The sequence below is a fragment of the Cryptotermes secundus genome, unplaced genomic scaffold (assembly GCF_002891405.2).
Source record: "Cryptotermes secundus unplaced genomic scaffold, Csec_1.0 scaffold367, whole genome shotgun sequence".
Taxonomy (NCBI): domain Eukaryota; kingdom Metazoa; phylum Arthropoda; class Insecta; order Blattodea; family Kalotermitidae; genus Cryptotermes; species Cryptotermes secundus.
The window spans coordinates 375915-403462 of NW_019731266.1; the positions used below are offsets into that span (position 1 = coordinate 375915).

The window sequence follows — 27548 nt, forward strand, 5'->3', positions numbered from 1 at the left end:
TAACACAAAATGTTTCGGCCTTAGGTGGCCATCTTCAGGTGTTAACTGCATTAATATCCGCAGTGTAGCAGTTTTAATATTTTAAGACACCTGAAGATGGCCATCTAGGGTTGAAACATGTTGTATTAAAAGTGTAAATGGAAGAAAAAGGAATAATTTGTTGCATTATTGACGGACTGTGCTATATATAGACGTTTTAATATCGCTTGTANATCGAGCCCACCCCCTTGCCTGAAATTTTTCTTGTGCGCATTCAAGGTTACTCTTGGCCTTGTTCGAAGTTACGTGACACTTGCTTTAACAGGATGCTTAAATACAGTTTAAATAAAGTTTTAAACAAATTTTCAAAAATAAAACACAGAAACCCGTAGAGGACAGCAATTATCTACCTGGCGACGAGCTTAGAAGGTCCAACACGGCGCACCAACGACAAGAATTTACACCTCGAAGACAGCCCCTACGAATTAAATCGTTTCAGGTTCAAGCCTATGTTAATCTCTGAATGCTTTCTCCTGGAAACGACTGGCTCACGTTTGGTTCAAGTCGGAGATGCTGCTATGCTCTGGAGTACATCCTGCGCCATCCAGAAGAGCAGAAAGATAGAATTACTTGCTCTGAGAGACACGCTTACTGTTGCAACGAAATCAGTACCACCCATTCCTAAGAAGCACATTATCTCACTGCATTACGCAGATAATTCATGATTCACTCTGATCGATCGAGTGACGTAAGTAACATTTCATTATAACACTTCTATACGTTCCTTTCGTCACTGTATTATCAACATTTAGATGAAATACACCAGATTTCTGTGTGAGTGTTTACGCTTCCCCAACACGTCAGTCTCAAGCTATTCACGTCATGCTGAACAGAAATACCCACTTCACTCATAAACCAAAAAAAAAAAATCTACGCAGTCTCAAAAAAGGTGACGTTTAAGACTTTCAAAGTTACCTGCATAAGTAGCCCGGCTTCGGCGAAATCACTATGTTAAGTTTAGTGGCCAACTGACTCATAGGTCTTTTAAATATTCTTTGTCAACTAAGTCGGGGGGATAAAACTTCTCCTTGAGAATGTCAGAGTGAATCAGCCAGTCTAGATTTCGGCTTAGTTTATTGTATCATTTCAAAAAAATCAACACATCAGCTCATTCAGCCCACTAGCATATTGTCACGCGTATGCAGTGACAATAGACGGGTTTTCGGATAGGTAATTGGATTTATTGAGTACTGTAACACAATTCGTAATTACACTTTGCAAATCACTCTCATACGCAGACAAGTGTCCTCAGTCTGTTACAGTCTCCACCAGCCGTTGCTTGGTAGTGGCTTTCAACGGCGGATATACCCCTTCCTCTGGGTTCCCGAAATATCACTTGCCTCAGCTACCAGCTTCTAACAGCAAGAGCTCACAACGACTGAGTCCCAGCAGTTCTCTAACTCACTCACTCATCAACCAACCGCGTTGGTGTCTGTTGGCAGAGTCACTATCTAGCAACGTGTCTACACACCACAATCTCAACAGATTTTGTATACTCAAAATACCTCCACAAAATATATTTAAATACTTCAAAATTAGCACCTGAATGTGATCACTAAACTTACGTATTTGTTTATTATTGCTGTTTCCCGAGAAGTGAATCATTCGTCTTTAGCAATCATCAGAGTCACTACTGCCACTGAAATAGAAGGGCGTCCAATGGGGCAATACTGTCTGTAGCAAGTTTCTTATTGTAGGATATATCTGTCACTGTTTGTTTTTCTGATAATATTCAGGTGCATTTCTAATGCACTCAGCATGCACTGCTTCGCGATGTCTCTTCAGTTTTCTCGGAAAATTTTGCACACAAGGCAAAGATCACCAATTACATACAGGCAAGGTAAAGTTTTCTTCCTACTTTATTAAGTAAGCAGCAAGAAATTAAGACGTATGGAGGGGCAGAGGTACAGCTCCACGTATTATTAGCCTCGGCACTAATGGAGGTGATTAGTCAGTTTCACACACTGGGCGCTTAGACTTCAAGGAAAGAGCCCCTGGTATCCATGCGATAGGAGACTGGGTGGGCCCTAGAACCGGTCCGGACGCTGTGAATAAAAGAAAGATGTCTTGCCCCTCCCGGGGATTTAACGCGGATTCCTCGGCCGTACAGCCCGTGACCAGTCTATACCGATCGCGCTGTCATGCAGCATCATAATACTCATACATACACGTTTCTCGCTGAAATGGAGTTACTGATAACTACTTTTTCAGTGAAAAATATTAACATCTTCAACAATTAACAGCAATAATGCATCATCGTGATGTTTAAAGGTAAAGGTAAAGCTATCCCTGTAACAGGCCGTCGAGGCTCCCACATTATCCAGACAATCTGCTCACAGATGGCGGTGAGGTTGTCAGCCTTAAGCACAGACCGGCCTGTACCTCCCGGGAAGATTCCTGGTACTCATTTCTGTTAGAGGTTGAGTCGACCCTATGGCCATAGTGTGGCTGGAAGAACTAGGTAAATTGAAAAATCAAATGACTTCATCAGGAACCAAACCCGCGACCTTCAGACTTGTAGCATAGTGCCTCAACCAACTAACGCGTGCCCCGATGTTTAAAGATACGTAGAGAAATGTAGCTGTAGGTACAACGAAATTTTATATAACTTCAAATATTTATACATAACCTGACGTGTGACGACAAATTCGTAAGAATAAAATACGATTTGAAAATAGTATTGAAACTTTCTGATTCTAGGATCGAGATGTGTTGTTTATCGGCAAGGGCAATTATGATCCAAACTGATTTTCTGTTTGACGAGTTCAGTGTAAGAAACGTGTCCTCCAACCTCTTACATTTAAAGCTAAATACTGTAGCAGTTCAGCAATAGCAACTATACATGTACATTATTACGGAAATATGTGAACAGTTGAAAATTTCTTCAAATGAAAATCAGCATGGAAAGGGTTAACTAGTCACATATCATTCAGGACGTCATTTAATATTTGGCCTTTATCTCTGATGTTGAGCCGGGATAACTCAGTCGGTATAGCGACTGGCTATGGGTTGGACGACAGAGAGGTCGGAGTTCGAGTCCTGGTGCGGTCAAGAATTTTCTCTTCTCCACGTCGTCCAGATCGACTGTGGGGTCGAACCAATCTCCTAACCAATGGGTACCGGGGGTCAATCCGACTACTCACCTCCAAGTAGTGACGATGTCAACACAATGTTAATCTATACATACACCTTCACGGCCTAGTAATCTTTTTTAACTTTATCTCTGATCTCATCTGAAGCATCTTCAGCCTTTCGATGATGCAGTTCATTCCTGATTACGTACTGACGTGATGGTTTTATGACGAACGAGATTCCTACTCTTACTTCATGGAAAAAGAAGAACGAAATTACAGAAAGTGGACATGGCATGGCGAAGACGTAAGAAGTTCTAAGTAAACTGTAAGATAAAATCAATTCAGCCTACACAAGATTAAAAGAATAACGTCAATTGATCGTTACTCTGAAGAAGGCTTGAGATATGAGGGCTATATATAAACACAAACTGTCCACTAGTGAATCAGTACCTCTCTCTTTACGGAACTACCACTCAGAACCATGGTGGCCAAGACATTTCTTTGCGTCTCTCTACTCTTTTCGCTGCTGGCCTTCGATCCGCTCTGTGGTCTGCAAGGTGTGAAGGCCTCTCCGACGAGAAACGTATTCGAAAAACAACTGAACAGCCTCAAAGGCGAATATTCAGAGAAGACCTCGGTTGTCCAAACTGGATCTGGGAAATCGGTTCCTGCTGAGGCAGAATTCGGTGAACTGGTGATTTCTGGGGAAATATACGAAGATACTAGGGCACATAACTACACGCTGTCTGTTACTCACCTTGGTGGCTGGCTGGTATACAGCCTGTCCAGTGTTACACGCTGGTTTGGTGGTAGGGGTGAAGTCTCAATTGTCGACGGAGGCTCCGGGTACGACCACTGGGCCATAAAATGGGAGTTACCACCTCTGGTGTCTGCTAATTACGAAATCAAAGTCGTGACCTACCGTGAGGTAAGTGAGAATGTTCATTTGTCTTATGAGCACTGTATGCACTCAGGATTGTCCCACTTAAATGCCATTAGGTGGCTGCACTGAAGCACACGTATGTATAGGAACATACGAAGAGTTCTATTTTATGGGAAACAAAAGCGGAAACCCGTTGAAAGTCAACCGACGTTTTCGGAGGAACGTCACCTACATCTTCAGGGTTGAAGATTAAGACAAGCAAGAAACCCGCATGAAACAATTAGCAAGTGCAGCTTCGTGATGGATTCTTACTTGGAAGAAACTTCCGTGGCCCGCGCGCCGCAAGGTGCATACCCTAATTCAAACTATGGCTTACGCTACTGGGTATTTCTTAAAAGTTTACTTACGTACTCAGCGACGTCAGTACGTACTTTGTTTCTACGGAGCCATGAACCCTAAATTTACTTTAAAAAATGTAAAGCTATCCCTGTTACAGGCCGTGAAGGTCCATAGGGTAGTGAGCCGTCGAGGCTCCATTTTCTAGACAATCGGCTCACAGATGGCGGTGAAGCTGTCAGCCTTACNCATAGTGCCGCTCGAAGGATAAATAAATTGAAAAAAAAATCCAGTTACCTCATTGGAAATCGAACCCGCGATCTTTCGACGTGTGGCATAGTGCCTCAAGCAAATGCGCTACTCTGTTCGCAGCCCGAAATTTACTTGCGATATATATTTGTATCACATGGTGAATATGATATGCTTTCTATTGTACCACGCCGTGAAGAAGTATGGCGGAGTGGAGGTATACCTCTCCCTACCCGAAGTGGATCCCCGTTATCAAGGACGTCCAGAAACGTTCATGTGTGCGATCGCGTGTGTGGGATGGGGGCTTCAGTAGCAAGTTCCTATACCTGTGACTTGGCTATTGGGAAAGAGAATTCCTTTGTACACCATTCAAAGAAGTCTTAAGAAATTTCTAAAAATAATTCAGTTTCATGTGCTTATTCTGAATTAGAACAGATTTGAAGGCCTAGTCTCTGAAAGAAGAAGCCACTTCAATCAGTAAAGAACGAGATAATTCCTGCCACATGGTGTGCCACTGACCTCTCCCCTTTGACACAAACTAGGGTTACATATTAACGTGTCCTCTTCTTGCTTACAGACTCCCGGAAACAAAACGGTCGCTGTCGAAGCAGAACGGAAGCCAGTGGAGCAGATCTTCAGATTCGACGACACGGAGCTCAGAGTTAGAACGTCACCAGAAGCCAGAAACCAGATCACTTACAGCAAGCAGTGAAATTACAAGCACCGTCAGCAAAAACACTTGCGAAATGATTTCGACCAGTTGGAGGCTGTTCTTAATTACACGTTGATTATATATTTAAAAGTCCTTTACATTGAGAGTTATTCATAACATGTAAATCAATCATATAAATATTAATAAACGTATTCTCAAAGCAATTATTCTGTTATTGTGACCAAACCTTCAAATTCTTTCTTATGAGACCTGACGTTCTCGCGGCAATGTCCATAACGCCGAGTAGTGTGGTACTAACTTTTCGAGGGAACTTTCTCCCACCTCTCCCAAAAACTGTGAGAGCTGACTGCCTTACAGACTCAGCGGTAACGCTCTAGACTTGTATTCAAACGGTGCTTGGTTCGAATCTCGGCAAAGCAAAAGCTATTGGCGTTTTTCGTTGTTTTTCTCAGACCCTCCAGGAAATTTCCAGGATAGTACCTCGATTAGTCCGCCAGTGTTTGCAGCACTGATTTGTAAAGTGTGGAAATCAGCGACAGTGTTACAGTTATTTGTAGTTACGACCTGTAAGTTGACAGTAAATCAAATTATCGAAAACCCCGTCTATAGTCACGCATACTATGTGAAAATATTGTGACATGTTGAGCCCTACCTCCCCAGCGGTACGTGGCGGTAACGTAACGCTCGCGTTCTTACGGTAATAGGCGAGTTCCCGCCCCGCCACTCCCCTCCGCGGTGACGTCACCGAGGGATTCGCGGTCGCTAGGCAACGCGAGTCAACAGCGGCGACGTTACGATAGTAACAGCGGTTACCTCCGCTAGCGTTACATAGCAACACAGCGCCAGGCAAAAAGGGTGCCTATTACGCGGCCGTTTTCCGTATGGTCCGATCGAGGCTACATGAGGCGCAGCGAAGGCTATTCACAGTCAGTTGTACTGAGTTGTACTGTGACAGCCGCCGAGTCGAGAGGTAGAGTCAGCCAGTCAGTTGTATTCTGGCATTTGGAGTGTACTAATTGTGATACTGCAGATAGCAGTAATCGTCAGATTGTAATTTGGGTGATTGTGAGAGCGGATGTGAAATAAAGTTCGCTATATAAAATACGACGTGAAGTTATTTGTCGCGATATACGCCCGACACGCGACAATATTGACGGCGTCGTTAAATAAACCACGATCCACTCTGAATCTGATAGAACGAAGCGAATTACGCAGTGGGAATGTTGGCTTTCAGGTTCTGACACTAGTGACTATGAAAAATTCTGTCATCTGGGATATAACACTGTGTAGTCCGGTGAAGGCCAGCCGACGTTGCGGATACATATACTGCCTCCATCTTCAGGGACGAAGAGTAAGCGAAGCAAATGAACCAGACTGAAGGTTGTAGCAGGTGGTGCTGTGCTTTAGAGTGGGAGAGGATTGGGCTGGATTCATGTGGTCCAGGGTGGGATATTGTGAACACGGCAATAAACCTTCGCCTTCCAGAAAATGTGGGGAATTTTTTAACTACCTGAGCGACTACTAGCTTCCCAAAAAGGACTCTGGTGCATGAAGCTAGCTACCTGCAGTTACTTTCTTTCTGTGGGTAATTTTACGGCTATATAGCATCAAATGCTAGGATGGCTGAAGACTGTTAAAATGGAAAGGTAAAAAAGTAAAGTTGTCCCTGTGCTCAATGAATTAAGCATGAATTAAGCCATGAAGGCGTATAGGGAAGTGGATGTATAGAACCACATTTTCTTGACCTCGGCATTAGTTGGAGGTCAGTGGTCAGCTTCACGTTCCGGCCGCTTTACCTCGGGAAAGAGCTCCCAGTAACCAGTGGATAGGAAGTTGGATGAGCCCCAGAGCCGGTCTGGACGCTGTAAAGAAGAGAAAATTCTTTACGCTACCGGGGCTCGAACTCCGACCCCTCCGTCGTCCAGCCCGTAACCAGTCGCTATACCGACTACGCTATCCCGGATCCTGTTAAAATGGAAAGGATCTGAAAAGAAACCGGCCGTTGCCTATCGAGGTACAGTGCGGTCGCACTTTATGCGGATCTGAAATCGTGTGATGTAAAATATACTAACAAAGCATCGCTTTACGGGAAAACAAATTTAAATAATGCGAATTCCCACCCCAAAATAATCGGCGAGATTGACGTCTCAAATATTGTCTTGAATTACGCGAGGTCTTCAGGAAAGTATCCTCGCATAAACTGCGACTGCACTGCACTGTCTCGACCCTTGCACGGAAAGACGGGGCAAATCACGAAAAATTAAATTCACGATGCTCAGCCCCCCCCCAAAAAAAAAATATGGCTCCAGAACGTACCCGCTGCACCAGCCCCTACCTGTCACCTGTCGAGATGCTGATGGAAAAGGGGTAGACTAAGAAGGCACATGACACTCCTATCACTGTAACAGGCCGTGGAGGCCCATAGGGTTGTGAGACGTCGAGGCTCCCACATTTTCTAGACAATCGGCTCACAGATGTCCGTCAGGTTGTTAGCCTAAAGAAACGGCCTTCCTTCGCCCCCAGGAAGATCCCTGGTACTCAATGGCCCTAGGGTCGACTCAGCCTCTAACAGAAAAGCGGCCGGCGCGTAAGGCTAACAATCTCACCGCCATTATTAACCAACTGTACAAAATATGGGAGCCTCGAAGTCTCACAACTCTATGGGCCTCCACGGCCTGTTACAGTGATAGCCTTACCTCTTTTTTTTTTCCACTGACATGATATTCCTGTTGAGAAAACCTCAAAGGATGATTTCACTCTGGAGAAAATCCTGAGACAGAGATTAAAGAAAAGTGTGTGATGGTGTGAAGTGTACTCAAATCGGCAGGCTTCTTGTGAGCTGTGCAATGAACTTCAGGGCCCCGTAAAACCAGGAAATTACTTGACCAACAGACTGACTTTCAAGGAAATTTCATCATGGCGTCGGATATCGTGGCCGAAGAGAGCCCATTAAGAAGTTACGAGTTCCGTAAAGAAGCGCGGCTCTTCATCATTACAACCGCCGTAAATGTCGGTCCGCACTGAGTGATGTCAGGTCGTGCCCCGGCCGGCACCGGTCGCACATAACTTCTCAGGTTTATTGCCAAGAGCTTCACTGAGGAACCGAGAAGTGCCTATCGACAGAGCAGTAATGTAGTGCGATGGCGCATGCGCTGCCGGGCTGGAGACTCCCTCAGCACGGCCCTTTCGACTGTGCTGAACAGAATATCAAACAAGACAAGGCCAATGGGGCAGAGGAAGAGGATGAAAGAGAAACAGAAAAGTAAGAAAATTTGAGGGAAGGGAACAAGAGGGAAACAAGAATATGGTAAGAAGGGACAGCAAGAAGGAGAAGGGGGAAAAGATAACAGGAATGCAAACTGAAGAGTAGTACAAAGACAAGCTGAAGAAGAAAATGAAGGAACAGAAGGAATCGCAGAGCACCAAGGAGAAGATAAAAGCGTAAAGAGAAAAATGACCCTGTCCCTAATTAATTAAACACTATGCCATGAAGACATGGGGGAGTGGAGGTATAGCTCCATCTTTCTTGAACTCGGCAATAGATGAAAATGAATGGTCAACTTCACGCCCCGCCCACTTTACACCGGGAAAATCGGCCCCGGTACCCATTGGTTGGGCCCCAGAGCCGATGTAGATGCCATGGAGAAGAGAAAAGTCTTTCCCCTGCCGAGAATCGAACCCTGGTCGTTGAGCCCGGAGCCCGTAGTTAGACTGAGTTAGCACTACGGAAAAGGATAATGAGATGAAAACAGCAAAATAAGCAGATAGAGACGAGGAAAGGGAGAAGCGGTGGAAGTGGAAGGATAAGTAAATATATGATAGAAAGGAGAGGAAGACAGGAAGACCCATGAAAACATGAAGAAGGATTTAATAAATACGGCATTGTTTTCCACGTCGTCTCCTTTTGTGCCTTGTTCACAGGAGCATCGTTCCCGTAAACAGTCACTGTTTCGTAGGGCCGCGCCATAGCTCAAGCGGTTAGTCGCTGGCTTCCCACCGCGACGGCCCGGGTTCGATCCCGGGTCTGTTCAAGTGGGATTTGTGGTGGACAAAGGGACGCTGAGATAGGTTTTCTCCGAGTACTTGAGCTTCCCCTGCCAATCTTCATTCCACCAATTGCTCCACAATCACCCTCACCTATCATCTGGGACTGGTACAGTAGGCCAGAAGTGGCCTCAGTACAAGGGACTTAGTCCCATCCCACTAGCAATAAAAAAAATATGTCTAAAAACAATAAAAATAGAGTTATTACAGTTCGGGTCTGCTGAGAAGTCTCAGGACTTATATAAACGTAAAAGGGGTATGTACCGCCCACTGTAACAGGGGTTTCCAAGCTTCGTTAGGCCTACAGGCAACTACACTCCGCTCGACATCCCAGTGTTGCCTCTGTGTTCTCCATACGACACTCTGCTCAATATCCCAATGCTGCATGTTCTCCACACGACACTCTGCTCAACATCCCAATGCTGCCTCTCTGTTCTTCACACGACACTCTGCTCAATATCCCAATGCTGCATGTTCTCCACATGACACTCTGCTCAACATCCCAATGCTGCCTCTCTGTTCTTCACACGACACTCTGCTCAACATCCCAATGCTGCCTCTCTATTCTTCACACGACAATCTGCTCAACATCCCAATGCTGCTTCTCTGTTCTCCACATGACACTCTGCTCAACATTCCAATGTTGCCTCTCTGTTCTTCACACGACACTCTGCTCAACATCCCAATGCTACTTCTCTGTTCTTCACACGACAGTCCGCTCAACATCCCAATTCTGCCTATTCTCCACGTGGAGCACGGTATACCAGACACGTGCACCAAACATTACGGTACAGGAGTGTGAAGTGCTGCTTCATAATAGGGAGGACCCAGGGCCGGATATTAATAAAGAGACAGAGGCCGCACTGTCTATTTTAATGCCTTTTCTCAGTCTGTTCAGAGAGATGCTAGAAAAGGTATGAAATTCCCCACGAAGATTCCTTTTATCCTTCTATTCGTCATAAAAATAATGCTGTCAGAAGCTTAATAATGATAAAAAGTCACTAAATAAACCAATAAACATCTCGGGGAATGGTTACTGCTTGGTTCTGTGCTCTTTTTTGTGACGCTCGTAACAGAACCCCAAATAATCAACGTCGGTTTCCATGGTGATGTGCTAACATCTTTACATCATGACCTCAATAGGCAGACTTACGGAAGAAAAGTGCCGTGTGTCTGAAGAGACATTCGGTAATGGAAATTTTCGTCATGTTTAAAACAGAATCTAGTAAATCTAACTTTGCGTTCTAGTTTTTGCCGTCTATGTGTAACGTCGTGTAATATTCACTTACTGACACTACATGTTTCGGTCTAACCGGTCAACATCACGTGTACAGGTTGTTATGATGAAGGACTCTGTTGCGTAGTGGTAGGGTAGGGTGACATGCCTAAGTGAAGAAGTAGTTCCGGTCCAGTTAGATGTGTCATTTGCTTTGAGGTACTGATGAAAACAACGCAAACACCTCAATGAGAACAAATAGTGTTCCGGCCGAGGTTCGAGCCACGCATCTTCCGAATACATGTCAGGAGTGCTACCGCTTGAGCTAACTTGCTCCGTAAAAATGAATAATCTAGAAATGGGTGACACAAACTTTAAAAATTAATTTATTTTCATTTAAACTTTTCTCGCCACTAAATGCCGAAGCTGTACAATCCCCTTACTGAAGACGCCTTTAAATCACCCATAATAACAATACCACGGTAACGTATGGCGTATGGAGGTAAAGCTCCATGCATTTTTTGAACTCGGCATTAAAGAGAATGGTCAGCTTCACGCCCCAGTCGCTTTACTCGCGCCCAAAATATTCTTGGTACCCAGTGGATAGGAGGCTGGATGGGCCCCAAAGCCTGTCTGGACGCTTTAGAAAAGAGAAAAATCTCTTGCCCCTGCCGGGAATCGAATCCAAAACCCATAGGTTATCGAGACTGTACTGAGGGCTGGGACCTGCAACAAATTTGCCACAAACGCACGCCTGTCCTTTCTCTACCACATGAGTTACACGTCCTTATTTATCGAGTTCAAATAGCTCTTATACGCATGCGTTCGGCACCTCCTCCCTTCAAAGAGCTAATGCTCACCATCTCACACCGCACTCTATTCATACTGCCCGCGATACAGAGGACATAAGCCTTAGACTTAAAAGAGTCTATATTTGGTAACTCCTTTGAAGTTATCCTTCTCTAATCTGATCACCAGATGCTTTGTGTAATGACCAGTGAAAGGACACCACGTCTCCAAGTGCAAGACAGGCATATGTCATTACTTAACCTTCGTTACGTAACGGATTCTCAACGGGGAAGACTGAGTGTTCGAAATTACATTTCATTGAGATAAATTATACATTAAATTAGACAATAGTCAAGACAGACGCTTACTTCTCACAGTGGACCGTTGCTTCACTCCCGGATGAGGTCGTGAGATTCGTGGTCGACAAAGTGGCATTAGAGGATGCATTTTCCAGAGTTTCTTCCGTTTTCTCAAGCTAATTAGCATGCCGCATTGCTCCACGCCCGTCTATCAGCGCCTCCTTTCCCACCAAGTTGTGTGACAGCCCTGAACACGCAGCATGTTATCATACACTCGGTTTTAACACTGGGTTTGGGGCGGGGGGGGGGCTTCACTTGGTTGTTTAAACGGCAAGAAGTTGCTATTTCAACTTCAGGTTATTCTGCAATGCGAAACAATGACGTACCGGAAGGCGTAGTAAGAACTATACTAACCGACTAAATCAATTTTGTTGGGATTTCCAAATACACTGAATAAGCTTTTCTCCCGGCATTCCTGTGTACAAGGAAGTGAAGCAACAGTCAGCTGAGCGATGACCAGCAGGGTTTGAAGGCTCGCAGAGCCGTCAGGCAATGAAATGTGGTCATGGGTCTAGTGGGACCCGGAATCAAGAATCACTGTGCTGGCGAGGGCCAGCAGCAATTTAGCAGTAAGTCAGATGAGAGCTCTGAGATTATGCAACTTCCGATTACTGTAGCAACGAAATTTCGACCGTTAAAACGTTGGATCGTCAGAAAGTAGGGAACAGTCTTCTGTTTCAGTGTATCGTGTCTACTATATGAATCTTGATAATGCTCTGATATGAATATGTAAAGTGTTGGCTTTTCAAGGACGCAGCTCCATAGAGTTAGTTTCATTAGTTGTGTGAAGTATAATAGAGACGGTTTACAATTGACTGTTTGTGCGTGTTATCCGTTGGAGATGGCCTTAAACGTCGGCCTCGATTCAGTAATATGTAAGACGGGAAAGGCGTATAGGGAGAAAGCAGGGAAAGTTGAATTCTCATCGGGTGTCACGTTACAGTTTCCTGCTTTACAAATTTTCAAAATTGTAGGCCAAATTACTGTCTTTGTGTTCTTAATATTTTTCCACGGACGATTTTCAATTCTGAACGGTATAACGATTTTTAGTGCAAGTCACATTTTTTCAGCAGTCAGGGGGAAGACGATTTTAATCTGATTTTACAATAAATCTCTCTTCTCTTGGAGTGAATGAAACTGCAAGGTTACAAGCTCCTTCGGCTCTTTATGCAAAAAGTGCGAGAAGTGAGAGGACGATAAGGATAACAACTGTGTCCGTCCACATGTCTGGCTATTTCATCTTCGCAAGTAGTTATGGGATTTCGATGAAATTCTAAATTTATGGTCTGCATTAAAATTTTTGGTTACATCTGTTTCTATCTTGTGGAATGAGCAGTAAGCCGGGTAAGTAGAATGTTGCTTCGTTGCTCCTATCTTCTTACTTCTTTGGTTTTCTCTTCGAGCCTGAAGATGGTAGCAATACATCCCTCTGAAGCGTCGCTAAACTTCTACCAAAGTACATGGCACAAAATCCCAGAGGACAGTGTGTCAGTTTCCTCCAAAACTCCTCATGGCATAAAAACTCTAATTCCCACCAAATACTTGCAGATCTCAACACATCGAAGCATGAAATTATATCTATATGATATTTAGGAAAACTACCTCAGAGAAAACACACTGACTCATAACATTTTAGGTTCTCGTAGCGGTGGTTATGTTCTGGGACATCAATTCGTGCAGTCCGCTGAAAGTCAACCGACGTTTCGGAGGAACATGTCCCCTCCATGTACACTGCCGAAGAATAAGCAAGCAAGAAACCTGCACGAAGCAGAAAGTAAACAGAGCCTACTCTTCTGAAACGTCGGTTCACTTTCAACAGAATACACTGCATTATATCCATGATGACAGGACTCTTCACGCTGTTTAAACGGCTCACATCACTGGGTTAATGCTGTTAACAGAAGTAATCACTGTTTATTCCAAGAATCGCACGTAGGCCCTGGGCTAAGTGCAAAGTTTTTCTTCATTTCAAAGCGGGTGTTACAGATAGCTATCACATTACTTTCTAAACATCTCCAATATCTAACGAAACCCATTAAAATGTTTTGGTTCTATGTTCCCAGTCTGCACAGCGAGTTTTGCTTGGCTGTAACATATTTCCATCCGCAATAAATTAATATCAAAGCTAATGAGGCTTGTAAATACGCATAATCCGCTGAGATACACCTTCCACTCATGTTCCGCTGAAGTGACGGATTGCTGCTGTTAATGCAATAGCATTAACATTGTTCGTTAATGTCGCTAGCGAGACTGGGAACAGGAATTGGCGAGATCTGTATAAATCACACTCAGAGACTGGTTCTGCGTCACTTGTTACAAAGACAACTTTCAGTGTTCTGCCTGGAGAAATATATTTAGAATATGAAATAATTCCTTATTACACATTCTTCTCTTTAACTGAAGTAAGTCACTCTTTTATTAACCCGTCATAGTCCAATAGTCACTATATGTTTCTCCTGCTTTTTACATACTACAACTCTGCACTCAGCCCACAGATTGTATCTGTGTGTTCCTATGTTTATCACAACAAACAGCGACTGTTTCCCTAAACAGCATTAAGCAGCTGGTCTCCGCAGCGGAGGTGTAAGTATTTCCTGTGAGGTACGAACTGAATTTGTATATACTGTCACGTATGGGTGAGTGTAAACGTGCCTGGAGAGGTAATTTGATTTACTGCACACTTACAGTTCGTAACTACGTGTAACTATAGCGCTATTACTTATTCACACCTTCTGCGGTTCACTATAGCACGCACTGTGTCTTGTCAATCTAGTATGTCTTCACCAGCCGTTGTCTGGTGACGGATTCCATCATCATCCTCTGCTTTAGGTTCTCACTTCTTGCCGGCTGGCGATTGTCCCACAACGAACTCATTGTTCAAACTGTCCTTCTTATAACATTTCGATACGGACTGCACAGAAAACATCATTCCTATTATTGTTCGATTGTTGCCTGGAGGATCGCACAGACAATAGCATTCCTATGTTGGTTTTTGAGGACCGCTGCCTAACAACGCCCGCTGTTCAGTCGTCTATCTCGGGGTCGCCGAATATCAACGTGTCTACATACCATAAAATTCAGTCTTTAAAAGAGGAGAGCTCTCAGAGCCGTCAAAGAGTAAGATGTGGTCACGAGTTCTGTGGGACTCGGAACCAAGAATTACTCTACTGGCGAGGGCCAGCAGTCAGTTAGTCTGTCTTCAAATGATGAGTACTCGTAATTCGGCGTTCTTAAACCCCGGGCTATGACTACACGCCGATGCCAAGTTCTTATGAGGCTAATTGAACAGAAAGGCGTTCTTGGGTGTAACGCCGTGCAGTTCGGAGACAGTCCCACGTTTCGGAGAAATATATCTCCTACATCTTAAGGGTCGAAAGATATAAAAATAGAAACGTTCATGCTCTCAAAGTAGCAGTCTGCATGGCCAACAGTGCCTGGATAACCACGTCACAAGAAACCTACGTGGGAGGCCGGCTGAATTCCTCCAATGAGAATATGAGAGGTTTTCATGGCTTCTTTAATACAGATGCTGTCGTCCATCTTCATATTGTTGGGATGGGGCTCAATCTCAGTCTCCCGCTTCATGATACAGTCTGTGTACTTTCAATATTATCTATCCAAAAAGGGCTAAGTATCCCAAATGGTATTCTACGATAGGTTCCCTCACTCTGAGGTGTTATATACTTTCTTAGTCTCAATGTTGTATTTTAGCGCCCTGTTGCACTGATTTTCGTATGTATGCCGTAATATGTATGTATATGTATGCCGTGTCCGTCTTGTAGTGCACTCAATTTCACCTGTTATTGTACAACATATTTCGGCAACATAGTGCCATCATCAGGTACTCCATTTACGTCAATCTATTGCATTGCTTGCCATTATGTCATTGTAAAATTATTTAAAAAATATTTTAAAATATTCGTCAATTATAATAAATTTTAATAATAAATTTTTATACACTAAAATCTTGTTAAGATATTCACCTTATATGCCCCAATTCAAACCCGCGCATGGTTCCTCCACTATGGGAGTCGTTCCTCTTATACTCCGTGTATATCGTGTCTCGTGATGTGTGTTCCCTTCTTGGCTGCGGGTGTTGTAAAAAAAATTATTACAATTGATGAATATTTTTAAATACTTTTTAAATTTTACAATGACATAATGGCAAGCAATGAAATAGATTAACGTAAATGGAGCACCTGATGATGGCACTATGTTGCCGAAACATGTTGTGAAATAACAGGTGAAATTGAGTGCACTACAAGACGGCCATTTCCTAGTCTCGCCTACACCGGCTACCTGCCCGTCCTGTCTCATTCACCTTTATTTAATGAGGCAAAAAGTTATTTTATTTAAAGTTGAATCACCCTGCATTAGTATCAATGACCCATATAAACACTGTTCATACAATATTCGGGTTGCTCAGCACGAAGATCCCCCCTTTCCATGCTCCAGTTGCGTGACAATGTCCATAAGAATACCCCCCGCGGCAAGAACAAGTAGAGGGGACATCGCCTTGACAAAGACAAGCGTGGGAACCAAGAACATTCTACTAACAGGTCGGAGGTTCAGGGCTAAACTAACAGGACAAATGGGCCTTATGTAAACATCACCTGCGATTTCAGCTCATGTTCCTGCAGATGGCATATTAAACCGGTTTTTTTCAGTCGCTCTATAAAGAGAAGGAATTTCGCATGTCACGTGATATCGACCTGAAATTTTGTGAGGTGGGTAGGGGTACATCTGTCCCTGCATAATCCTTAACGTGATTATTTAACGACGTCCTCGGTATCGAGATTACATAGCATCGATAATGATTAGAGAATGTGGAACAGGTGGTATTGGCAGGGGCAACCGAAGTACTGTGTCCACCACAAAACCAACGTGACCTGACCTGGTATCGAACCCTGGTCCGCCGCAATGGGAAGCCGGCGAATAACAGCATGAGCTATAGCACGGCAGTTCTTGCGCTTTGTTAATTAAGCACGTCATTAAGACGTATTAGGGGCGTGGGGCAATAGCTCCAACATTCTTAGCACTAGATGGAAGTGAATGGTAAGCTGCACTCTCCGGCCGCTTCACCCCCATGGAATTATCCCTTGATACCAATTCGACGGGAGACTGGGTGACGAAATGGTGTTGAGAGTTATACAGATGAGAAAAACTTCTTGCCAGTGCCGGGAATCGAATCCAGGTTCCTCGCTCACTTTAGGCTGCCTTCAACCTGAAAACAAAACCTCTCACTTCAACATAGTACAAGTGATCACATTAGCATTTTTAAGAAACTTCTTACAAACTACTCGAAATAAACCGTAATAATTTCACAATTGCGTCTTAGCGGGGCGCGGGGTCTCCTTAAAGAAAAGATTACAAATCTCTGAACCAGTCCTCGAACGAAGCCGATTAATCATGAGAGTTTTTTAAGAGCGTTCTTTTTATTATTTCTCAGTAGTCCTTTTCTATCCCCTTTCTTCATCCTTTATATTCCTTTTGACATCTCCGCTTATCCTTCTGAATCACAAGCTTCGTACCTTTTGGGTCCGAGATTCCTATTCAGAGATATGGAGACTTTTAATCACAGTGCGAGAGAAGCAGACAGCGTGATTTGTTATTATCCCCTGCTTACGGAGCCTCAAAGTCTGCATCTCCTGCAACCAGCACAGAGCATCAGAAGCAAGCATCGTGTCTGCTTACGTCTGCAAGGTACTCAAGTATCTTCGACCCTGAAGGAGGAGGATGTAAGTTTATCCGAAACGCCGATACCCATCGACCAAACTACATGGCGTCAAGCCCAACTAGAACACACAGCTGTAGGGCCCTTACATTCCCGTGGAGTCAGGATTTATTTCCGGATTCTCCGCGGCATGAGAATGGAGGGCTACGGGCTGGACGGCTGGGGTTCGCTTCCCGTTAAAGGACAGAAATGTTTCTCTACTCCACAATGTCCACATTGGCTCTGGGGCCCATCCAGGATAATCAGTGCGTACTTTGGCTGTTTACCCGCCGGGAAAGCGGCCGGGGCGTGGATCTCACCACTCACCTCGATCCTATACCGAGGTCAAGAATGGTGGAGCCGCAGTTGGGCACAGACGCGACCAAACCCACTGCGCATGCTGTTGACAGCCGAGCGGTCCAAGCCACTGAAGAGGCGAGAGAGGGGAGATGAAGAAATTTATTGCGCTCTCGTATCGTCTCTTGTATCTTCCAGAGAGCCAACAGTCCACAAAAACCAAGACTTTCCCAGATTCCTTGGGTCTGCACGCTCTGGCTGACAAGTGTCGGTTGCTGTGCTGTTTATGTGTACTTCACTGTCAGTACCAAAGCATTACATCGGGCCGTGCCATAGCTCAGGGGGTTAGTTGTTGGCTTCCCACCGCGACGGCTCGGGTTCGACCCCAGGTCAGGTCACATGAGATTTGTGGTGGACAAAATGACACTGGGGTAGGTTTTCTCCAAGTACTTCAGTTTCCCCTGCCAATTCTTATTCCACCGACCGCTCCACACTCATCATCTATCACCCGGGGATGGTACAGTACGCCAGCTAATGGCCGACGTACCAAGCGGACTGTCTCGCTGCACCAAGAAACTTAAAAAAAAAATGCACATCACAGAGGCGCAGCGCAGTCCAAGGCATGAACTCTCTTCGCTTGAAGTCGTGGATTCGAATCCCATTCGAGGCATGGATGTCTGCCCGCGTTTATTCTGTGTATGTGTAGATAGTGCCCTTGGGGCGAGCTGATCCCCGCGTAAGTAATCCTACTGATTGTCTATATTAAAGAGAAACTGTAAAACAGAGGAGAAGGCTCATCATGGACCGCAGCGCCCATAGATTACTATTATATATGTAGATACCGGTCATTATCACAGCCGAGTGGGGTTATGGACCTCCACAGGGTTAGCAGGCCTGCGTGGACGAAGCCTGCCTCCTGTTTAAAGGGAACTGATCGCGTATCTTGCCCCAGAAGATCATAAATAATCAGGAAGGTCTCTGGAACAACCGCAGGAGCCTTTCTCAACACGTTTAAGCGTCTGACACTTCAACCCCCTTCCTCTCCTTCCGTTCTCTTCTCTTTCCTTATCTTCATCGCCGTTCTCACTGTGTTCCTGCCCTTCTTCATCACTTCGTGTTCTCTCGCTCGTCTTTCTGATCCCCTTCTTCATTATGGCAGCAACTTCTCTCTTCCTCGCAGACTGGTACAGTGGTATCGCTCTAGATATGTACTTACGAGGCGCTCGGTTCGAATCTAGAATGGAAACCGCCTGGAGGCTTTCGTGATCTTCCTCAGCCGCTGCACGCTAACTTCTGGATAATATCTACATTAAGAAATGATAGCTTCGTTCCAAATATTTTCCCATGTATAAATCATACAAGAAATCGACGATACAATTTCGATACGGGACAGCGTCGTGAAATAAACAACAAAGATGTTTCTTATCTTTCTCCTTCCTCTTATCATTCTCATCATCTCCTTCACATTCTACTTGCATCCCAGAATATCGGGTTCATACTATCACGTGATAGTGACTATAGACGGGGTCTGGTTTGACAATCGGATTTATTTAATTCTTAGAACTTGTATCTACAGGTCAGCATTATGTTCTCACTGTTCTACACACTTCACAGATCACTACAGGACACACTAACTCTTCCCAGTCTGTTAGTCTTTATTAACCGTTGCTTGGTAGCGTCTCCCAACGGAGGACGTTCCCCTTCCTCTTAATTCCCGAAGTGTCCCCAGCCTCAGCTACCAGATTCTCACAGCAGCAGCTCACGAATGAGCGGTTATCTCACTAACTGAAACTCCTAATTGGTCCTAGTTATAAGACCTTGGCGCAGACGTCACAGAAAACACTGTTCTTCTGTTTCAGTACAATTGTTGCGTTCGTGTCTGTGGGGTGATCACGTCATCTCTACTCCGCTATGGCGTAGCAACGGCCCTTGTTTCCAGAACCATTACTTAGCAACGACTGTTGTACAGTTGCTTATTTCGAAGTTGTCTCCTAATAACGGGTCTACATGCCACGATATATGGGACTCAAAACACGGAGCTTCATAAAATGAAACGCGCTACGGAAAGCGACGTATGCTGCCACGGTGAGATCCGTGAAACGCATGTTACTTATTCAATTATTCAGGAAAGTACGTGAAGCGAAGTCACATTGCATAACAAACAGTATCTTGGATCTGAGGTTCCCACTGCGGTAAATACAAAGATTACCGTCTTCTGGATTGTAACGACGTGTAGTTCGAAGACAGGCCGACGTTTCGGAGGAACATATCGCCTCTATCTTCATATTCTACTTGGCTTACTCTTGTAAGCCAAGTAGAATATAAGTAAAAGCGGGCGGCTCCACTTTCCGCCGGCTTCTAGTAGTTTCGTGCTTAGCATAATCTTCGAAACTTAACATGGAGATGATATGTCCACCGAAACGTCGGATTATCTCCAAACTACATGGTATTACAATCCAGAAGAACGCATTATTTTAATTAAAGTGGTAACAAAGTGATTGTTAAGAATGCGATTGGTTCCCGCACGAAAGTGGTGACTGAAGGGCTAACAACCCCAATTGGTACTCTGAATTCCCGGGTTCGTATTCAAACTCAGAAACCAGCTATCTTGGCTGAGGTTTTCGTGGCAAACCTCGGTCTGTCCATTTAAACACCGGCAGAGTACCTCATCCTAAGCAATGTTCGCTTCCTTCCAAATCCTTACCAATTATTCTCTAATCGCCCCATCAACACGTCGTGAAGTATGGAAAGTGAAGTTATACCTTCATGCTAATTACAGGTGAGTGGGCAGCTTCACGCCATTTCACTTCATCTCGCGGTACTCTCTGAACACATGGATGGGTGTGCCTCACAGCCAGTTTGGACACAATGGAAACGAGAGAAAAGTATACCTCTCCATCACGGAAATCAGGATAGCTCAGTTGACATAGTGGCTAGGCTGCGAGCTGGATTAGCGAGGAGTCTGCAGTAGATTCCCGGTAAGGGGAAGGGATTCCTTTCTCCGCCGCGTCCAGAGACTCTGGGGCCCCCCAGCCTCCTATGAAGTGGGTGCCGGGACTGCTTTCCACGGTTAAAGCGGCAGGGGCGTGAAGCTGAACACTCACCTCCACCTAGTGCAGAGGTTAATAACTACGGAGCTATAACTCCACTCCACCATACGTCTATATAGCGTGGTGCTTGATTAATTAAGTTCAGACACATCAACTCTTCTTCTGTAATGCTGCCTAGTTATGGCAGCTGGTCCTCGCCAGCATGGATATTTTTGATTCCGAGTCATGACCATACTCTAGTGTCTCACGACTCCGAGAGGTGTGCATCTCTAAGCTCTGTGGTGTGACGTGCCGTCAAAGTTGTTTTATGCAGACAATAAGCAAAGGAAGCAGGACTCAGCACGAGTTGCCAGGCAACGGGGTCAGTGGGCAGTGGTCCGGTCACGCAGGCGTACAGACCTTCCCAATTTATGGCTGCAATGGTTTCGATCTCTAATTAGAGGAACTGTTCACCTGTTGGAGTGTCTATTTGCTTGCGCTTCAAGTATTCGCCGCATGGCAAAACTGCTTTCCGTAAAGAGCAGCTGCTTAAAAGCACAATTCAGACGTAAATTACACCACATCTCCTTTCACCACATAGACAGAATGTTTCGGTAATCTTATACGGCATTCCTTCATTGAAGTCTGGACTTAAAAATGTCACAAAATCATGCAGCCTTCTTGTAAACTTCTGAATCTTGTTTTAAATTACTTTCAATCTCTTTTCCATACTTTCCACTCCTGCATTATCATATATTCTTGCATACTATTATTATAGGCCACGCCATAGCTCAAGCGGCGGCCCGGGTTCGATCCCGGGTCTGGTCAAGTGGGATTTGTGGTGGAGAAAATGGCGCTGGGCGCGTTTCCTCCGAGTTCTTCGGTTTCCCCTGCCAATCTTCATTCCACCAAATTCTCCATCATCATAATCACCCGTGGCAGGTACAATAGGTCAATCGGTGGCCGCCGTGACGAGTGGACCTAGCTGGACTCCACCCCCTACTAAGAGAATAATACATATTATTATACTAAGTCCGTGGAGCTGAGCCCTTCTTGAGAAGTCGCCAGTGTGCAGCTACTCCAGAATTACCCAGTATTTTATGGAACCAGAAGGATCATTACCGTGTTCTAACGAGCCCTCCACTCGTCCCTATCCTGAGCCACATTAATCCAGTGTATAGGACTTACCATACATATCTCTATGATCCATCTTAATACTATCCTCCCATCTACGTGTAGGTTTTTGTAGTTGTCTCTTTCCTTCTGCCTTTCCTACCAAAATCCTATATGCATTAATGATTTAAGCCCATGAGTCATATAAAACCATAAACATACTAAGAAAAGGCATAAAATCTTTTGAATATAACAATAATAATCTTGCCTGAGTTAAAAATCTTTGACGACGGCGCAATACTTTTTTAACGTCAGATATCTTTTCCAGTACACTTACTTACTTACTTACTATCAATGACAAGCCATTCAGAGTAAAAAGGTAAATGTAGTGCTATCCCTGTAACAGGCCCTGGAAGCCCATAGTGTTATGAGACGTTGAGGTTCCCACATTTTCTAGACAATCGGCTCATAGATGGCGGCAAGGTTGTCAGCCTCACGCGCAGGCCGCCCTTTACCTCCCCCCCCCCCAGGAAGATTCCTGGTACTCATTTCTGTTAGAGGCTGAGTGGACCCCAGGGCCATAGTGCGTCTGGAAGGATTAGGTCAACTGCAAAATCCACCTCATCGGGACTTGTAGCTTGTAGCATAGTGCCTGAACCAACTACGCTAGTGCCCCAAAGCCATCAAGAGGAAACAAGTTTATTATAAATAATCCAGTTACTTATGTTTCTTTAAAAATAATTGGATTGTCTGTAACAAACTTGTTTACACCAGACAGCTTGCCACTCCTAGGTGTAGCATCATTTAAGACTGCTATTATGGTTTCTGCTGAGTGTCCGAGTTTGTTTACATCACTGTGTTTCGGAAACTGATTTTATTTCAGACGTCAACGGGACACAGAATAGAACCAGCTAATTTTGGGTTCTGGGTACAGCTACTCTCAAGGGCTCACGGTCCCAGAATGGCTCTACCGCACGTTCTAAAGGAGAAGATCTCATTAGCATCTTGCGCATGCTCCGTCGCATCGCGGCCCACAGACTGAAGAAAACTAACACTTCAGTTCAGCAAAGGGAATGCTCCTGGACTAGTAGTGCAATCCAGTTCATAATTTCAACTTCCTTCCCTAAAATCTATATTAGTATTATCCTTCCATCTCTTGCTTGATCCTCCAAACTTTCCTTTTCCAAAAGATTATAGCCATAATAATCATAACTTCTACATTATGAGGGGAAAGAATCAGATATCTTGTGGTTCATGTCAGGCTCGCAGACCATTGCTTGAACACGTATGTGGAACAGAGGAGAACCATGAAAGCCTTTTTCGAGCAGTAACCTTCAAGCAAGGCAGAAGTTGTACCGTCAAGCTAACCCGCTCGTTCAAGGCACATGTAATGAAGTTAGAACGGGATCACGTAAATGTATCAGTCTGCGTGTCACATTCCAGGGCAACGCCTCTGTTTAAACGGTAATTACAAAATCTACCGTCTGCAGGTTTAATTTCTTGGCTTGTTCTATTAATTTATTCTCTGTTGTGTAATATTTTGCAGCTGCAAAATTTCATATTATTCATTGCACAAGCCACAAATTGCGAACTGTAATTTATTGAGCCAACAATAATAAATCAAGTTAAAGAAATCAGGACTATCAATGATTGTTACTTCAAACAATATCACTTTAAATAGAGCGCTATGCAGTTCCTCAGAAATGTGATCCTCTGAAAGGAATGCGGCACTGACGCCTCAGGATGTGTTCAGGAAAGACCTGGAAATTTAATATTACGTTGGACATAGTCCATTGTTTGTGGTACACAGCATCTATTACCCAGGATATTTAAAGACTTTGCTCTTTTCCTGCCTATGGATGACTCGTTTTCTTTAAGAATGGCTGACAAGCTATTCTTCCCCCAAATCTCTAGCATTTCCAGCACGACTCCTATTACATCAGCCAGAGTTAATTATGCAGAGAGACAGTGAGTGACTGAGTTCTGTAAGAGAGTCTGGGAAGAGAGGACGTGAGTACTTGAAGCTGAGGAATGACCACTGTCGGAAGCCGTTGCCAGGAAACGGCTGGTGAAGACGTAACCGGCTTGAAAAGGCTTATTGGGTGCTGTGGTGATTTGTGAATTGTGGAGACTATCAGTGGCGCTGTAATTGCTTGTAGTTCCGAATCGTGTGTATAAGTGACCAACCCAAACCCCGTCTATAGTCACCCCTACATGTTACAGTATTTTGGGTTACAGAGGACTATCAGTGCCCCCAACATACAACGATGAATGCATTATTCACACGAACGTAGGATTTGAGGTTCTGGCACCGGTGGTTACGGCAAGTTCCATCTTGTGGGATGCAACAACGTTTAATCCGCTGAAAGTCAACGTTGCCTTTCAACAGACTACACAGCGTTATATCCCGTAAGTTAGAACTCTACATTTGAAAAAAAAAAAAATTTGTTTACTATTTGTGACTATTCGCTTTTTGCTTTAATCTGGCTCATTTAAGAAGAAGTACGTAATTCAGACTAGCGATAATAATTTTAAACATGCATTTCTATTATATGCATGAGTTAAGCAAGGAAATTGTGACCAATAAAATCCGAACTACGTACATGATTGTTTGTGACGTAGGTTGCTTAGTGACCCAAAAAATTTTAAACGGTAAAAAAATTATGTAGAAAGATTTAATATACGTTCAAAACGCTGTAATTTATATGTCAAACAAAAGTATTACTGCTATGAATCTCTGTAGCTTTTTTATGCGTTTTCTACCGAAACAAACCGGTAAGAAAATAACATAACCCCGCTCCTGCATATGATACATGGAATGACAAGTATGGCCGGGGGCGAGCTAGTCCTGCCTACACCCGCGTTTCGATTTCCCAACATTACGTGGACTGAGGGTTATAAACTTTATAATAAACGGCGCCAGGAAGGTGATATCCCCATACGCACACACTTCTGTAGCACCGGCTGGTCAGTGTTTATATCCTATTTCTGACGACCACATGGGGAGCTGCAACATCGCCACAGGATTCGTGTAAATCCTACATTCAACAGCGCTTGCTGGCTATTGTAAACAAACGTCTATCTTTCTCACATATGTTTACAGGAATTGATATATAATGAGGTGGCAGTGATCCTTCGTCAGTCCGTCCGTCCGCATATTTAGCTCCGAAGCCGTCGTGAGGCCTTCGAACCTGAGGCTGCCGTGATTTACCTAAGTCCATCCAGACAATGAACCACTTCAGAATTGAAAGGAACTATTTAACTATTTCTAGGATGTGACAACTTCTGTTTTAAACATTCTTTCAATAGTGTAAAAATGTTAAAAAAAGGTAAAGCTATCCCTGTAACAGGCCGTGGAGGCCAATAGCGTTGTGAGAGGTCGAGGCTCCAACATCTTCTAGACAATAGGCTCACAAACGTGGTGAGGTCAGCCTTAAGCGCCGGCCGCCTTTTAACCCCATGAAGATTCCTGGTACTCATTTCTGTTAGAGGCTGAGTCGACCCCGGGGCCATAGTGCGTCTGGTAGGACTACGTAGATTCAAAAATCCAATCACCTCACCGGGAATCGAAACTGCAACCTTCCGGTTCGTAGTATAATGCATAATGCCTCAACCAACTATGCTACGTCATCCCCCTCAAGAGAACGCATAGTTAAAGCAAAAGAATGGAACATACCTCTGACTATATGCAGTGTGATGTCAATAGGAAGATCAGCTACGAAAGAATGGATTTTTTTAGCTTCGAAACATGAACATCAAGGCCGCAGCAGTTTGCAATATCGCAAATAATTCATTTGGAAACAAACATTTTCAATAATTCATCAGAATTCATTATGTGCTGCTAACAATGATTAGATAAGTTTTGTTTAAATTCTCTGATTTTCCGATGTTCATCTTGATGTAGGATTCGAATATCGGGAAACCAGATTCTCAGATGTGTCGACAATCGAACGCACCACCGACTTGAAAACTGAGCATCTCGGCTCCCAATACCGCCCCGACACCATCTCACAATGAAACACAATTAGTGACATAAACTACCGTTTAATACTTGCACAAAATTTGTTTCAGTTACTGCATAGTTGGCATCACTGCAGAGAAGGCTAATTGGAATTATCTTCATCCAAAATTAGCCACACACCATTTCCTTTGTAGAGAGAAAAGAAGAGGTTCGAAAGGTCACGGTCTTCCGGTTTTCAAAGCTGCATGCTCAAAGCCATGTTCAATTCCGGTTCTCTTGTACGAATAATTGTTCCGTGACTCCTCAGAGTGAGGCTTGGCTTTGGAATCGCGTTTCACCGACTGAAATATCCTGTTTTGTAAATGTGAAACCAGCGGAGGAGTAGAGTGAATGGCAGTGACGGAAAATTAAGGTTCCTACAGCATAATGTGCGTCTTCACTGCTCGACTTGTTCCATGGTGCAGTCTTCCCTTCAAGAACTGAAGCTGGCCAAGAAATTCCTGTTTTATGGGGGCTAATTTCATTCTTCCCCCACTCGTTCCCTTTTCCTTATTCATACCAAGCCTTAATTTCCTTCCCTCATTTCACTATTGAAACAATGAATTAGGTTGCATCCTCATCCTTCAGTATCGTGCATACAAAAACTCGCCGTAGCTTGAGTCCGCAAGAGAATTTACCGAACGAGCTACCGCAGCTTGCATATAATGCCGTGCTTTCTGGTAAGTTGTTATCTGCGCTTTGAGGAAACCTGCCTTCTCCATCTTCAAGGTATTCTTAAAATGAAGGAAGCAGTGAAGATGGAGGCAGCAGGTTTCTACGAAAGGTTGTTAAAATCTACAAGATCACACGGCATTACATCCCAAAATACAGTAATAAATATACTCACCGCGGCGTGAACCCCAAACCCCATAATATTTTTATCTATTTAAAGATCTGTCGAAACTCTTCGGCAAACGGTAATTTCAAATTGGTCAGTGCTGTTTTTCACGCTTCTTCTACCAATTCGAACTTTGCCCGGCAACTGCAGTTTCATAAATATAAATGCCAAATTAATGAAGAGTACGGTCTCATGAGTTTTGAATTCAGGTAGTTAGGATACAGCCCGACGTTTCCGAGCAACATACTGCCTTCATCTTCAGGATCAAAGAGTAACCCAAGCAGGAAAACATCAGAAACAGGCGGTAAGCTGGACAGGCTTGATCGGGCTATTCTTCGACCCTGAAGATGAAGGCAGTATATTGCTCCGAAACGTTCGGGTTCCCTCTGAACTACACGGCTATAAAACCCAGAAGACAGTGTTCATATTCAGCGCCGTGAGAACCTCAACTCGAACAGACAAATTACTGACATGCTCAGTAAGAACACTTCCCTGATGATAATGATAACCACAATTGTCCGTGTGCTTGAGTAAGCATAAGGCCATTAGGGAACACGCGAGTGGAGGAATAGCTCCATTCATACTTAACCTCAGCAACAGATTCAGGTGAGATTAATCTCATGCCCTGGTCGCTTTATTCCCGGGGAACGAACCCGTATATCCATTAGAGAGAAGGCTTGGTGGCCCAAGAGCTGGTCTGGGAGCTGTGCAAAGAGAAAATTGGGCTATTCATGCTTCATCTTCACCATAAACAGTCTATATCTGCAGCCATTTGCTCACGCTGGTTCCTCGCTCGCGGATTTTTATACCCTGAAGATGGAGGCGATACGTTCCTCCGAAACATCAGTTTACACAACATCTACAAGGCGCTACATCCCAGTCCATGTTGTATACGT

At 44.2% G+C, this 27548-nt stretch overlaps 2 protein-coding genes across 8 annotated transcripts in view; one reads left to right on the plus strand and one right to left on the minus strand.

The window, feature by feature from the left end:
• LOC111866769 (protein Wnt-5b) overlaps nt 1-27548 on the minus strand; it is a 440161-nt gene that overhangs the window by 123237 nt on the left and 289376 nt on the right. The window lies entirely within an intron of this gene.
• Nucleotides 3576-5447, plus strand: LOC111866771. Its single transcript, XM_023856015.2, has 2 exons — nt 3576-4041; nt 5159-5447. The coding sequence occupies exons 1-2, from the start codon at nt 3595-3597 to the stop codon at nt 5291-5293; spliced, it is 582 nt and encodes a 193-aa protein (XP_023711783.1). The 5' UTR covers nt 3576-3594; the 3' UTR covers nt 5294-5447.